This window comes from Capricornis sumatraensis, chromosome 22, assembly GCF_032405125.1.
Source record: "Capricornis sumatraensis isolate serow.1 chromosome 22, serow.2, whole genome shotgun sequence".
In the NCBI taxonomy this organism is placed as follows: domain Eukaryota; kingdom Metazoa; phylum Chordata; class Mammalia; order Artiodactyla; family Bovidae; genus Capricornis; species Capricornis sumatraensis.
The window spans coordinates 17,693,303-17,709,393 of NC_091090.1; the positions used below are offsets into that span (position 1 = coordinate 17,693,303).

A 16,091-nucleotide genomic window follows, 5' to 3' on the forward strand; every position below is an offset into this window, starting at 1 on the left:
ATCTTAGGAACATAGCGTTGAGTGCAGAGCTTTCAAAAATAAAACGATACCTATAGAGTGGTCCATGGGGTCACTAAGAGTCAGACACGACTGAGCGACTTCACTTTCACGTTTCACTTTCATGCATTGGAGAAGGAAATGGCAACCCACTCCTGTGTTCTTGCCTGGAGAATCCCAGGGATGGGGGAGCCTGATGGGCTGCCGTCTATGGGGTCGCACAGAGTCGGACACGACTGAAGCGACTTAGCAGCAGCAGCAGCAGCATAGAGTGGTACCTGTATAATTTCTCAAGGATAAATACATGCTTTCAGGGACATATATCAAGTATATTTAAATAGAAGCCCCCCAAGAAGAGACTAGGAGTGTATATAACGGCTAAATGGGAAAAACTAAAATGAAAAGGGTCTAGAGACCTGAGAATAACAAAATACAGGAATATGATGAACTCGCCTCTGTATCTGAGATTTAAAAGAGGGGAAAAAAAAGATGTCTTAGTAAGCATATTTGTTAGAATAATTGTACAAGTACCTAAATTGGAGTTTTGGCACTGGAGACTGTGAAAAGTGGATAGATTCTGGCCATATTGTACAGATACCACCAGCAGAATGCTGATGGGGAAGGAAGGGGCGGGGTCAAGGATCACTCCTAGTTTTGACCTAAGTAACTGGATGGAGAATGGGATTATTTACAGAGAAGAGAAAGAATTTCTGGGGAAAGAAATTTTGCTGGGGGTGGAAATTTCCTAATTGTTGCTTTCATATGCACATGTCATCTGTTTTCATCATGTAACCTCTGAGATGCTTACTGGACATCCAAGTGGAGATCTCTAAGGCTGGAAGTTCCAGAAGGGCAGGGCCTTCACCTGTTTTCATTGCTGTACCTGGAAGGGAGCTCTCACATAGTAGGCACTCTATAAATATTTGTTGAATAACAGAATGGATGAAGATAAACAGGCAGTTAGATTTACAGGGTGGAGCTCAGGAGAGAGCTCAGGGCTGGAGAAAATGATTTGGAATTTGTCATATGTAGATGGCATTTAAAATCAGGAGATGAGATGAGACCATCATCTAAGAAGAAAGTGTAGAGAAAAGGATGAAAAAAGAAAAGAAACAGGACAAATTTCTGAGTTCTTTAATATACTTTAATGTATCAAAAAAGAAGAAATGTCAACTGAGAGAGGTCAAGGAAGATAAGGAAAGGGAACTGACCTTTATTGACTTTTAATACTGATTATTTAGTATTTGCCTGATATAAAAATATTTACTTACTTTTAAAAATAGATGAGTGTATGCATGCTAAGTCATTTCAATCATGTCCAACTCTTTGCAGCCCCATGGATGGTAGCCCACCAGGCTCCTCTGTCCATGGGATTCTCAGCAAGAATACTGGAGTGGGTTGTCATGCCCTCCTCCAGGGGATCTTCCTGACCCAGGGATCAAACCTGTATCTCTTAAGTCTTCTGCATTGGCAGGCTGGTTCTTTACCACTGGTGCCACCTGGGAGACTCCTAAAAATTTATATAAGACAGCTCAATATAGAAAAATATCAACATTTAGCTTAATGTCTTCAAACAGAATGTGGGTGACTAGGGAGGCAAAGGCTTGTCATCTGCTGCCACTTTACCTGGTCCGTGTTCCCTGAGTGAAAATTGCTTCAGTTGAAAACCAGAGCCTTCAAATCGGATCCTCTGTCACTGTGACTTGCAATTTGGAGCTTTGAATCCTTGTCTGTTTTCTCTGTTCTCATTATCTTATGGTCTGTGTCCCTTAAAACCAGTAATTGTAGAACTTTGCTCTTTGTCCTTGAAGAATGTCTGCTTATTTTTGTAGGCTACCTTTCAGAGTCTCCTGAAGTAACTCCATGTAGATTTCATATTCTGTATTTTGATTATACCAAATATGTTCTCCAGATTTGGTGAAACTCAACTGTTTTTGTGGTTTTAAGTCTAGCTATTTCTGGATTTACTCTTTATGCTTTTGAACTTTATTAAAGAAGTGGAAAAGCAAGAAGAAAGTTCATTTTGCTTTTTTACGCATATGTCACCTGGCAGCTCAGAACTCAGTGTGGTCATTTGCTGTCTGCGTGCTGAAGACCCCATGGCCACACTTTGCCACCCTTGTCATCTGCATCACTAAAAACCTCATCTTTCTAAATAATGACTATAATCATAGCACTGTTTTCTTTGATGACTTTCAAATGCTCCCCATTTTTTCAGTTATGCCCCGGTCCTCTCCTTGACATCCACAGTCATCCATAATATGACCTCACTTCGCTTTTTCTGTCTGATCTCTTCCCTCTATGTTATATTTAGCTTAGGGTAAATACACTGGTTTCATCATGTACCCAACCTGCCTTACATCTTTGCATCAGTTATTCTATACCTTTGCATGAATGGTCTCCCCAGTCACAAGTTAGTTTGCTAAAATCCTATCCTTCCAGGTATATCTCCAAAATCACATCCTAGATAAAGCTTTGCCTGACATCCATCTGGCTCTTCTTTCTTCCTGGCTCGCCTCCTTAGTACTTTGCCTATTTTTATTTCCTCTGTCTCTTACCTTAGTGCACTTTGTATTGTGGTGATTATGTAACTGGCTCCTCTCTCTACTGGGTCACAAGCTCCTTGAAGGAAAGGACTGTGTGTCTTGTCTTTGCAATCTGTTCCTGTTCCAAGCTCAATGCCTTGTGGACAGGAGTTGAACAGAATAGAACTGTGATGAATAAAATAGGGAGAATCAGGGAACAGGGTGTTTCAGAGCAATCACTGGACCTAAAAAGAGCTGGAAGAGGCAGGATATGGAGGGAAGATAAGAGAGAAAGTGTGACCAATCGAAGGAAAACACAATCCCCATTTCTTTCCACATGGAGAGTGATTCGGACATCCCGCCTGCATCCCTGCTCTTCCCATCATCTCATTATTTCCCTCCCTTCTGTGAAAATCACTCCTTTAGACACAGAAGTCATTGCCTCAAAGCAGGCTCATAGGCATTCAACATTTTTTTCCCCCTCCACCTCAGAATAAGTCTATCCACACCAAGTATTTATTTGTCCTCTCGCTGTTACCTTATAGATAATCAGTTCATACAGAATGAGAAAGGGATGTCTTCAGGCAAACAATAAGATGGTTGGATATATTTGCTTCTTGTGTCCAGGGACATAACTTAATTAACAGAGGGTGCTCTCCAGCTCAGGGTGGGAGGGGAGATACTTGTAAGAAGTTTTCCTGGCTGTATGGTGTTTAGTGCCATTGCGGGCCACGCTGAGCACAAGCGTAAGCCCCCAGGCATGAGCCCTGTTTCTGGGGAGAAGGGAGGCAGTGAAAATGCCCAGATGTGCTCTCGTGTGTGTGTGTGTGTGTGTGTGTGTGCGCGTGCGTGTCTGTGTCTATGTATGTGGTTATTGCTTCTGCAATCCGTTCCCCTGCCTTTTTAAAGTGAACTCAAGGTTTGTCGGATTACTCCAGTAGAGGGTGGGCTTGCAAGGCTGGCTCTCTCCTCTTCACCCTTAGAAATGATATTCTTTGGTGTTAAACAGAGACCGGCTTTCATTGTTCTTATATTGTGGCCTCTCTCTTTCCTTAATCTATGTCTAACTATGCTTCCCAGGTGGCTCGGTGGTAAAGAATCCAGCCGCGTTGCAGTGCAAGAACCACAGGAGAAGTGGGTTTGATCCCTGGGTCGGGGAGACTCCCTGGAGGAGGAATGGCAACCCTTTCCAGTATTCATGCTGGGATAATCCCATGGTGGGCTACAGTCTGTTGGGATCACAAAGAATCGGACATGACTGAAGCAACTGAGCATGCACGCATATGTCTAACTATACTATCAGTGGTTTTGTTAAGAATCTTTCAAACCCGATATAAAAAATGCTTAAAATGGAAATAAGGTGACTCTATCTCTTTGACAGTGGCAGTTTGGGGTTTTCATTTAGATATTCATCCATTTATTTCTCCTGTTTTCTCTCCGATATAGGTCTGGTTCAGTGAGAAGATGTTTGAACCGTCGTTCTGTTTTTATACAGGGTATAAAATCCCTGTGTGCAAAACCTTGGATCAGTATTTTGAATACATCCAGTCATTGCCATCTCTAGATAACCCTGAAGTCTTTGGGCTTCACCCAAACGCCGATATCACGTAAGTTCCCAGCGTTTTTTAATTTGAAAGGATATAACCCAGCCTGGCAAAGTCTGTGCACTTCATTTGCTCTCTTAATCTCTCTCCTTTCCCTTCTTTTTATTTTACTGTGAAAAACAGTAGTGTCACTTCCTATCTCCCACTTACAATTTTGTCCTATCTTGGCCTGCTTGCCCATCGCTAAATCCTGCTGCTCTGGAGTTTATGACAGTGTTAAAGCTCTAATTTATGCATTGATTATTTCTCCTCTGTTGTGTCATAAAACCAGTTGGTGTTCTTGGTCTTGATGCCACTGACCTGGTAGGATGGTACCCTCCTAGTTCTTTGCCTTTTATCTCAAAAAATCTATTAAAAATAATGGTCATAAACAGAATGTAAAAGGTTCAGGAGGGCAGAGAGAAGAGGAGGAGGACATGTATTTCTGTGGATCCTCTCAGAGATGGCCCCTCTCCCTCTACTCGCTCACCTGCATCCTTGTGTAAGTAGCTAGCTGCCTTGGAAGGCAGGATGCTATGAGCACAGGTGCAAAGGACACAGATGCAGAGCCCAGGAAGAAGGGCTCTGCATGATGTCCCTGCCCTGGTCACTGTGGTAAGAGGTGGTAGGGAAGAGACAAGACATGCATCCAGTCCCAGGCCCCTTTTCAGGCCCATCCTTTGGATGAGATCTCACCCCCTACCTGAACCCAAGACCACCCAGCTCCACAGAGAGGACTCCAAGAAGCCGCAGCTGAGAACCTCCCTGGATGTTCATGCCTGGGGCTCACTGACCAAAGACCAAGGGTATCTGTCCAGCAGAGTGCCTCATTTCAGGAAACGGAAGAAACCAAGACTCCTGCTGCAGATTTTAAGCTGTGACAGCTGGGAGGAGTAAGTTGTGCCTCGCTCCTGGTCACTCACCTGCAGCGGCAGGTCCAGCAGCTCTGCGATGGGGCATGGACATCTCCACCTCCTGGTTTTCTGTCCTGGCCTAGCATCTCTGCTCCCGCTGTGTCTTCTCTCCACTCTGAGCGTGCTCCCTGCCCCAGCAGAAGGCTTGCACTCCTGGCCTCTTTGTCACTCACATTCATTCTCACCCCTCCACATCCTCTAAACTCTACCACGCCTCTTTTCATCTTCAAAGTCATGGGCGTGACCCCCAAAGACCCACCAATGGCCATCACTCATTTCAGACCCCATGACAGAACAGTTATGGCGCTTTGGTGGCAGCTCTAGGTGTTATTTTAAGAGACTATTGTAAGTTAGCAGGAGACAGGAAAGAAGTGAAGAAATGAAAGGGAATCCTCAGAAATCCAGCTGGTAATTAATATCATCTGAAAGAGAGCACACAAGGAAGGAGCTGTTTTTAATTAATTAGTTAATTTTTTGGCCATGCGAGGGATGCAGGATCTTAGTTCCCTGACCGGGGATCGAACTTGTGCCTGCTGCAGTGGATGCATGGAGTCTTAACCAGTGGACCACTGGGGAAGTTGTGGGAAGGAGTTTTAATTTAGCTAAGACTTTAGAAACATGTGTCAAACCACTCCTCTGCCCAGAACCCTCCTGAGGCTCCTGTCTTCACTCCAAGTCAAGGGCGAGAGCTGACCATGACCTGCAGGTGACCTGCAAAGCCCAGTGATGCCATCTGACCCTGACCTATCAGCCGGTCTCCTTTTGCCTTCTCCAGCAATTGTGCTGCTTAGCTCCAGCTTCTGCTAGCTTCCTGTTACTTGGACAGGCCAGATGGCTCCTACCACAGGTCCTTCCTACCACAGAGTACACCTCCTGGAACATCCTTCCCCCAGATATCACTGGGGCTCACTTTTCCACCTCTTCCGGTCTTAATGTCACCTACTCAAAGATGTCTTCCCTGGCTGCCTTATTTAAAAACTGCAAACCACTCCCCAGCTCCCACCCCAAACTCCATCCTCCTTGCCTGCTTTTTTCCTGTCGATTGTATCACCACCTCTCTATTCAGTTATTTATTTACTTGTCGTCTATCAACCTGGCTTCCCTTCCTCCCTTTAAAATCTTTTAATCCATCCTGTCTGAAATGTCTGCCTGTTTTCACTACTGTAGCTCCAGGGCTAAATAGTACCTGCTACTCAGGCACTATTTGTTGAATAGTGTCACATTTGTTGAATGCGTCAGCGGTAGTAAATTCTTCTAGGCCATGGAGAGTCTAATTAATAGAGAGAGTCCACAGAAAGATCTCATGAGTTTGAGGGAATGGGCAGAAAAATGGCCAGTAAGTTTTAATGTACTTGTAAATTAGCCATCGAAATGGTTCATTTGTGAGGGCTCTAAACTCTGACTCCATCCTTGGCAAGAGCCCCAGGAGCCACATTGGCTGGTACCCAGAGAGTCTGATCCTGTTGGGTACCGCAAGATCCTAGCAAGGAACATATGAAACCAGGCTGACAGTGTCTCGCCCTGGCTTACAGGGATGGCATTCCTATGACTGGATTGCTGTAGCAGTTTTGGTCACCGGCTCTCAAGAGAGATAAACCAGAGCTAGAAAAGTCCAAAAGAACATGGTGAAGCAACTCAGCCTCGGCACCGACAAGGACTCTACCTGCTTGGAAAAGCCATGCTGCCTGGCTTCCGGACAATTCACTGCAGAGCATAAGCTCCACAGCCAGGCTCCCTTACCCTTCCCCATCGGCATTTTACAGCTGGTCTTTTGGCCACCCCGTGCCTGGGAAGGAAGACTGTGTTCCTGAATAATCACAGCCCATACTTCAGGCAGCAAGAGCCCTGGGGCTTTCAGAAACTCAAGGGCAGGGCTCCCAGCCCAGCCTGCCCTGTTGTCATGGGGATGTGTGAACCCAGAGCCTCCTGTCTCACTCATGTATACCCGTTTAGCATTCCCTTCATAGAGGGTCCTCCCGCCCCCAACCTAGGTAAATGCAAGATCCACCTTTCCCACCAGGGCTGCCAAAACTGGTCTGCTTTCCCCACCAGAATGATGTTGTTATTGCAAACCAGGGAAACAGGAAAAAAGGTACGGTCTCTGTCCTCACAGAGAAGGCGATAGCAACCCACTCCAGTACTCTTGCCTGGAAAATCCCATGCACAGAGGAGCCTGGTAGGCTGCAGTCCATGGGGTCACGAAGAGTCGGACATGACTGAGCGACTTCACTTTCACTTTTCACTTTTATACATTGGAGAAGGAAATGGCAACCCACTCCAGTGTTCTTGTCTGGAGAATCCCAAGGATAGGGGAGCCTAGTGGGCTGTTGTCTATGGGGTCGCACAGAGCTGGACACAACTGAAGCGACTTAGCAGCAGCAGCAGCAGCAGAAAAGTCCAGAGAAGAGCAACCAAACTAATCCAGATGGGAGGCAATGATAAAGACAAACTTGTGGTTTTTTTCCTTGACTTTCTTTCTTGAACTATTATAAACCCTCATAAATGTTGCTGGTACAATGAACTTCCGTATACCCTTTACCTAGGTTCACCAACTGTTAATATTTTGTTCCACTAGCTTTTCTTTTGTCCTGTATTTATCAGTTTGTTTATTCATCTACAGCTATATCCATACATAACCACATCTATTTGTGTGTGTGTGGGCAGAGATAGGAGACATGTGTTTTTTTTAAAACATCATGAGCTCATGGGTAACTCCAGTACCAATACACCTCAGAGCTCTTCCTTGTCCTTGCTCATTTCACACAGTGATCTCCTTTCTCCCACGGGGAGAACTCAGGTTCTCAGCACTTCAGTTTGTTTACTCATTTGCTCCAAATTACACTGTTATGGAAAGTGGGGTCCAGCTGATCACTGCTCAAAAGCCAATAAAGAAGAAAGTTGGTGGAAGGAAAACTTGAGTTTACTTTAGATGCCGGCAACCGGTGGGGAGAGCAGACACCTGTCCGAAGGCTGACTCCCTTCCACTGACAGTCGGGGGCAGAAGCTTTTATAGACAGAAGCAGGGGCCTACATGTAGAAATAGCACAGTCAGCTCTGACAGTCATCTTAAAATTTGTCATCGGTGGTCTAACCAGCGTCATCCTGATTGTTTTAAGTACAGTTAATCCTTAGTTCCAGGGTCAGTTTGTTCCCGTTTCCTTGAGGTTAATTTCTAGAATTGTGGCAGTTTTTGTCATAGCGATAAGCCTAGTCATCACGTAGTTAAGTTCTTCCACCTGGTGGGGGTTTCAGTATCTGTAAGACAGCTCATAGGATATGGCTTAGAACATTATCTGTAGCCCTTGAGGAGATGCTAAAAGTTCTTGAGCGTGCTTAATGACGGAACTGTTATTATTTAGTCTTGTTGGACTATTTTCCTTTGTTTCTGCATTTTCTCTCTTCTCTGATTAAACTTATTCTTTGGTTAAAGTTTTTCCACAGACAAAAGGCAGGCTGAGAACATGAGGGGAAAGGACTATAGGAACCCATCCCATTTCACCACCAGCACCATATGACCAACAACAGATGTACCAACTGGAGGTCAAGATTTTTTTGCAGTTCTTTTTGTCCCCTAGAATATATCCCATTGAGAGTGCACAGAGTGCTGTGTTCAGAAGTGATTCAGATTGCTTTTTCTGTGAGTTTATGCTATCAGTTGATGTACAGGTGCATTCACTTGTTTCTATTTATTACATTTTAGGGCTTAAAAATTTTTTTTGATTGTTTTAAATATGTGAAACATGAATATGGCTCAAAACTCACAGCTATATAATGTGGTTCTTAGAAAAGTCTCAGCCCTCCCACCATTCCCCCTTCTGTCACAGGCAACCAAATGCATTAGCTTCTGGCTTATCTCCTCTCTATTTCTTTTTGCTCATACATAAGTATCATGCATATTCTTATTATCCTTTCTCTCTGATACAAATTGCCATTATGCATATAATTATATATGTAACTATATATATCCATATATGTTTATATATATATCGCCATATATATTTGTGTGTGTCTCACTTTTTTCACTTAACAATGATCCTGTAATCATCTGCCTGTTCGTAGGTATCTTCCTCATTAAAGGCACATCTCAGAGATATCATTTCAGACTACCACAATAAAACAAGCCACATGATATTTTTAGTTTCCCTGTGCATATAAATGTTATGTTCACACTAGCTTAACTTTAGCCAATTAAGTGTACAGTAGAAATTATGTCTAAAAAACAAATGTACCCATCTTAATTTGAAATAGTTTATTGCTTCAAAATGCTGACCTTTATCTGAGTCTTCAGCAGGTCATACTAGTAACATCAAAGGTCACTGATCACAGATCACTGTAACAAATACAATAAAATAATAATAAAAGTTAGAAATATTGTGAGAATTACCAAAATGTGACTCAGAGAAATGAAATGAGCAAATGCTGTTGGAAAAAATGGTGCAAATAGACTTGACTGACAGGGTTTTCACAAACCTTCGATTTGTAAAAATTACAGTCTCTTTGAAGAGCAAAACACCAAAGTGTAGAGAAACAGATATGGGTCATATGTATTATAGTTCATTCATCCATTTTCCTGTGGATGGGCCTGTTGGTTGTTTCCAATATTTTGCTGTCTCCTGTAGTTCCTCTATTAATAGTCTCATGCTTATGGTTTTCCCATGTTGTTAGAGATGTATATTTCAGGGTAAATTGCTGTGGGTGGGATTGCTAGATCAAGGATTAATGCATATTTTCAGTTTTCCTTACAGAGGACTGTGCTGTTTTACAATCTCACCAACAATTGACACCTACAGTGTCACACAGTCAACAGTATGACTCAGTCAGCAGAGTGTTGGTGAAGCTTATTTTTCACCAATATGACTAGTGACAAATGGCTTCTCAGCATAGCTTTATTTCCTCTTACTTTAAGGGAAACTGAGCACATTTTCCCTATATTTAAGGGCTGTTTGGAGTAAGGCCATCTTGGAGACCCTGTGAATACACGTGTGTAATGATACCAGCAGAGACTAGGGATGATGACCGATGGAGAGGGTAGAGTGAAGCTGAGAAACGGCCCCACAGGGAGACCGATTTGGTGAACACAGAGCAGTGACTGAGAGTCTTCTGTGGTTTCCGTCTGTTTGTTGCTGCTATCTGCTGGACAGAGAGGACACAGCGAACTTTCTATGCCATGTGGCAAGTCTCTCTTCTCAGCCCTCTCCAGAGGCTCATCTGCCGTTGCTGGCAGGTGTGCTCCAGATTCAATAAGCTGTCTTTTCCCCAAACTGAGCATCCGGATCTTGCAACCTCTCATAACACCAAGTGAGGTCACGTACAAAGTGCTGTAACTCTGCCTGGCTTGGAGGACTGTTTCTGCCAGAAGCAACTAGCTGGTGGGAAAGACTTGTGACCCTCCTTTTATCTCTCTGCATTCTGAACGTCCCCCTTTAGTCTGTCCGAGGGTCTTCCCTAGGGTCCCCCTCTTTCCAGGGACCTTGGCCCGTTTCTGTCTCCCGCTCAGCTCGGAAGCTACACCTGTCTTTGGTCGTTTTCCTAACCTCTGAGTGAGCTTTGTTCTAAATTTGATGTTTCTTTCCTCTGGTCTCTGAAATATGTGGTGACTGAATTCCTAGCCTTCCCCTTCCTGGCAACTGAGCCCACTTTCTTGGAGGGCTGTGCTCCAATGCCTCACTGTTCCCCCACCACCCACCAGGGGCAGTAAGCAATGGCGGTCCAAAGGATGTTAGTTGCTCAGTCGTGTCCGACTGCAGTCCCATGGACTGCCAGGCCCCTCTGTCCATGGGATTTCCCAGGCAAGAAATACTGGAGTGGATAGCCATTTCCTTCTCTGGGGGGTTTCTTCCTTACCCAGGGATCGAACCTGGGTTTGCTGAATTGAAGGCAGATTCTTTACCATCTGAGCCACCAGGGAAACCCATAAACTTCCCAGCTAAAACCGACCCCTGGTCTCCTCTCAACTACACCCTTCCCACACCAAATAGAAGTGACTCTCCACGTTCTACGTGGGATGAAAGAGGTAAAGGATTCCCTGTTATTCCTGGTCCAGGAGCCAGGATGGTGGAGGACGGCGAACAGGATTGCGCTGGGGTGGGGGGTGTGGAATTACAGAGTCCTGTCTGGGTGTGTTGAGTTGGGAAAGATGATGGGATGTGTCTGAGGGGAAAGAGAGTGTATCGTGGACTGGAGCCAGGTGAGGGGTTTGATCACATTTGTACAGAGACAACAGTTGTAACTAGAGAGGTGGTGGCCGATGGCATCATTGACTCGATGGACATGAGTTTGGGTGAACTCTGGGAATTGGTGATGGACAGGGAGGCCTGGCGTGCTGCAATTCATGGGGTCGCAGAGTCGGACATGACTGAGCGACTGAACTGAACTGAACTGACCTCTCTAAGATGCGCTAACTGAATCTGTGTGGATGTACCAGCTACAGGAATCCTTACTAGCTTTTCTGACTGTCCACCCTGTACAACACCACTCTTGCTTCCAGACAGGCCCAGCGGCTGTAATTGGGCCACTGTAGAGAACCTGTTGATGGGAAACTGTACTCTAAAGTTAGTGTCCATAAATTTGAGAGAAGGAAATTTGGGGGAGGGGGGACCATCTCCTCAATCCTGCTTAAGCATGCCCGATCCCTGAAGTAGAGGGGGGAAATCCAGCCGAATAAATGCTTTAAAATAAATAAAATCTCTCCCAAGAGCTTAGATACCTTGGTGATAGGAACCATAAAAAGTGCATAGTTTATTCCCATTTTATTATCTGGATTTATAAGATACCAAGTACTCTGCACATTCAACTACCTCAATGTCAGAAACAATTATTTCCACTCTTGTAGTCATTAGCAGTTAGGCATATTTTTCTACCTTCTGAAATTTATCAAATGTCTTATTACAACTTTTATGTTCATTTCCATTCAGGATAAATTTAACTGTATTCCCTTTAGTTTTGGCTGATTTTTGAGCTTCAGGTTTTTATTAAAAAATTCATGTCCATTGATATTTCACGTGTGAAGATGTAGATAAATCTAGGCTGGCTTGGATATGACAGTGCACTAAGAGCTCATTAGATGGTTAATTGTGTATTTTATAGCCCGTTCTGTTTTTTTGTGTGTGCATTTTATTTTTCATGACCCATGACTGTCCCACCCAACAGAGATGACCTAGACATCTCCCTCAAATCACAAAGCTGCAAGCCCAATGTGACCTGCAAGCCCCGTGTTTACTCCAAAGAGAGATTTTCTTCTAGAAGTGCCTTGGGACCAAAGCTCATGGAGTATTATAGTTCCTGTTCTTCATCTCAGAGCTTTTATAGGGACTGTTTTCTTGAAAGCCCTTGGGCTTTGAGGCATATAGTGAGTGAGTGAGTGAAGTCGCTCAGTCATGTCCAACTCTTTGCGACCCCGTGGACTGTAGCCCACCAGGCTTCTCCGTCCATGGGATTCTCCAGGCAAGAATACTGGAGTGGGTTGCCATTTCCTTCTCCAGGGATCTTCCCAACCCAGGGATCGAACCCAGGTCTCCTGCATTGCAGGCAGACGCTTTAACCTCTGAGCCACCAGGGAAGACTTGAGGCATATAGAGATATTCACAATTCTCCATTCTAACCAGCTAACTAGGCTTCTGCCTTTCCTATCTTTACAAACAGAAAACACTTTGTGGGAAAATGAAATGTAAGCTGTACAGCCCTGGCATTCTGCGCCTAATAAAATGTGTGGTGGGGATGCGATCTAGAGAGTTTGTCCAGCTCCTGGGAAAATTGGTCATCTTTTCAGGGGTTTGTCCCCCTCATCCATAGTGTGAGGACTATTTTCAGATCCTCTCATAAAAAAATGAAATCATCCACCATGAAAGTGATTTCTTAGGTGAAATCTAGCACCAACAACTCCATCGGTCCCTCCCTGGAGAGCTGGTGAGCGTGACTGGTGCCAGCCAGGAGCAAGTGAGTCGTGTCTGCGCTGGTGTGCACTGTTGGCACCCAGCCACTGGTGCAGGGCATGTTTCCAGAAAAGATTCAGGCTGCAGGGGAGCCGAGAGAGCCCCTGAGAATCCCAGATATGGAGTCTTTCCCCTCTTTTATTTGTAGCTAGAACAGGTAGGGAGAATGAGCTCGGGTTTTCTTAGTATGCATGGAAATTTACTGTTGTCTTCTTCTCTGTAAACTTTAAAGGTCTCTGTTTAAATTTAATCATGTTTAAATTATATCTGATTCTCTTCTGTTTTGAGGAATACATTTATACATCCCTTTGTATGTGGGAATGTGCCTGGAAAAAATGGACAGTAATGATAATATACTATACTTTTACCATAAGAAGGAACAAAGAGTTAAATTTTCATGCCCTTTAAATATTGGAGAATTGTTCTCCTTTATATTTGAGGTTTAATGCAATCCAAGCTAGTTGGCCTCGATTCAATAAACAAATATTTATTGAGAATCTACTCCCTAGCCAGCCTGGGGATACAAAGATCAGTACGGCTCAGTCCTTGCCCTTGGAGCTCATCGTCTGTTAGGGAAGATAGATGAGTGGCAAATAGTTACGCAGTGTGATATGGTTAACTCTAAAATCAGGAGGTATTATTCATGCTGCTCTGAGAGCAAAGGCAAAGGAGCAGTAAATTCCAACTTAGGGGTCAAAGTAAGCCAGTGAGACAGTCCACATTGGAGCCATACCTTAAAGGATGTGCAGGAGTTCTCAGGTTAGAGAAGGGGTGGGGAGGAGGTGACTGCAGTATGCCGGGGATGGGGGTGAGGTGAGGAGGCCGCAAGAAGGACAGAGAGCGAGAAAAGAGGAAGGTGATGAGCTGGAAGGATGCGTATGTATATGGAGTCATCAAGTTGCACACCTGCAATATGTACGATTAAAAATAAATAGAGACTTCCCTGGGGGATCCAGTGGTTAAGAATCCACCTTGCAATGTGGGAGACGTGGGTTTCGATCCCTGGTCAGGGAACTTAGATCCCACAAGCCACGAGTCAACTAAGCCTGCATAACTGCAGTTACTAAGCCCATGTGCTCGGAAGCCTGTGTGCTTCAACTAGAGGGTCTATTCGCTGCCAGGAAGATCCCGCATGCCACAGTTAGAATCCAACGCAGCCAAATACATAAACAAATATTTAAAATAGATAAACACTTTAGCTCAGTGAGAGAAAAGACATAGATTGGGGCACCTACACAAAGGGACAATCCAGAGACGGATATGATGTGTGTGGGGAACCGAGTCCTTTGTACCTAAAGCATGGGAAGGAGGGGCTTGAAGAGAGGTGTTCCCTGACCTAGAGGCTGAGGCAAATGCAGAGATTGGCTTTTGAAGCTTTCGGGTGTCACTCAAGAGTTTGGGGCAGTTCTGAAGGCAGTGGGGATGAAGATGCTGGAATTTTCTAGATGGATCCTAGCAACGATTTAGACGTAGGACTTGGAAACCAAGAAGCGCTGGGGAATATGACATCAGAAGAAGGCTATTTCTGAATTCATAGGTTGAGCAGCTGGATGAAGACGTTGATGTTGTCAAAGGAGATGGGGCAAGAAACAGTTCAGGTGAAGGGAAAAGGAGAATAAAACAATGAGTTAGGTTTGGGGTTTGTTTGACTTAGGAAACAGAGAGCCCTAGGAGTCAGTGGAAATGTGGGTACATGGAGTTCGTGATAAAGCCAGAGATTTAATGTTGTATTAATATTTCATGATGCTCGGTAAAGTGACAATGACACCTACATCTTGCCTAATACAGCCGTTCGCCACATATTCTACTTTCACTGTATCTAAAGCTACAATGAGATCTTGGGATACTATGAATTGTGTGGAAATTTAGATTTCTGAAAAATGCATATGATAGCATGTGGCTCCTTCACTTTGCTTCGTGTGCTTCCCCATCACCTTTTTTCAAAGGATTTGTTCCCCCTTCAGAGTTATTTTCATTTTCCTTATACTTTGCATGACTTTTTTGGCATATGTGAAATTTTTTAAACTTTTTTTTTATATTGGAGTGTAGTTGATTAACAATGTTGTAATAGTTTGGCGTGTATAGAAAAGTGATTCAGTTATACATGTACATGAATCTATTCTTTTTCAAATTCTTTTCCTGTTTAGGTTGTTACATAACATTGAGCAGAGTTCCCTGTGCTATACAGTAGGTCTTTGTCGATTATTCATTTTATTATTTTTTAAATTTAAATTTATTTATTTTAATTGGAGGCTAATTACTTTACAATATTGTATTGGTTCTGCCACACATCAACATGAATCCACCACGGGTGTACACGTGTTCCCCATCCTGAACCCCCCTCCCTCCTCCCTCCCTGTACCATCCCTTTGGGTCATCCCAGTGCACCAACCCCAAGGATCCTGTATCAAACCTATACTGGTGATTCGTTTCTTATATGATATTATACATGTTTCCATGCCATTCCCCCAAATCATCCCACTCTCTCCCTCTCCCACAGAGTCCAAAAGACTGTTCTATACATCTGTGTCTCTCATACAGGGTTATCGCTACCATCTTTCTAAATTCCAGATATATGCGTTAGTATACTGTATTGGTGTTTTTCTTTCTGGCTTACTTCACTCTGTGTAATAGGCTCCAGTTTCATCCACCTCATTAGAACTGATTCAAATGTATTCTTTTTAATGTCTGAGTAATACTCCATCATGTGTATATATCACAGCTTTCTTATCCATTCATCTGCTGATGGACATCTAGGTTGCTTCCATGTCCTGGCTATTATAAACAGTGCTGCGATGAACACTGGGGTACACGTGTCTTTTTCAGTTCTGGTTTCCTTGGTGTGTATGCCCAGCAGAGGGATTGCTGGGTCATAAAGCAGTTCTATTTCCAGTTTTTTAAGGAATTTCCACACTGTTCTCCATAGTAGCTGTACTAGTTTGCATTCCCACCAACAATGTAAGAGGGTTCCCTTTTCTCCACACCCTCTCCAGCATTTATTGCTTGTAGACTTTTGGATTGCAGCCATTCTGACTGGCGTGAAATGGTATCTCATTGTGGTTTTGATTTGCCTTTCTCTGATAATGAATGATGTTGAGCATCTTTTCATGTGTTTGTTAGCCATCTGTATGTCTTCTTTGG

At 43.9% G+C, this 16,091-nt stretch overlaps 1 protein-coding gene across 1 annotated transcript in view; it reads left to right on the forward strand.

Annotated features, from left to right (window-relative positions):
- DNAH8 (dynein axonemal heavy chain 8) overlaps positions 1 to 16,091 on the forward strand; it is a 314,414-nt gene that overhangs the window by 265,853 nt on the left and 32,470 nt on the right. The window contains exon 87 of the mRNA XM_068961103.1: positions 3,969 to 4,129. Within this exon, the coding sequence (XP_068817204.1) occupies positions 3,969 to 4,129 (161 nt within the window). The remainder of the gene's footprint in view (positions 1 to 3,968; positions 4,130 to 16,091) is intronic.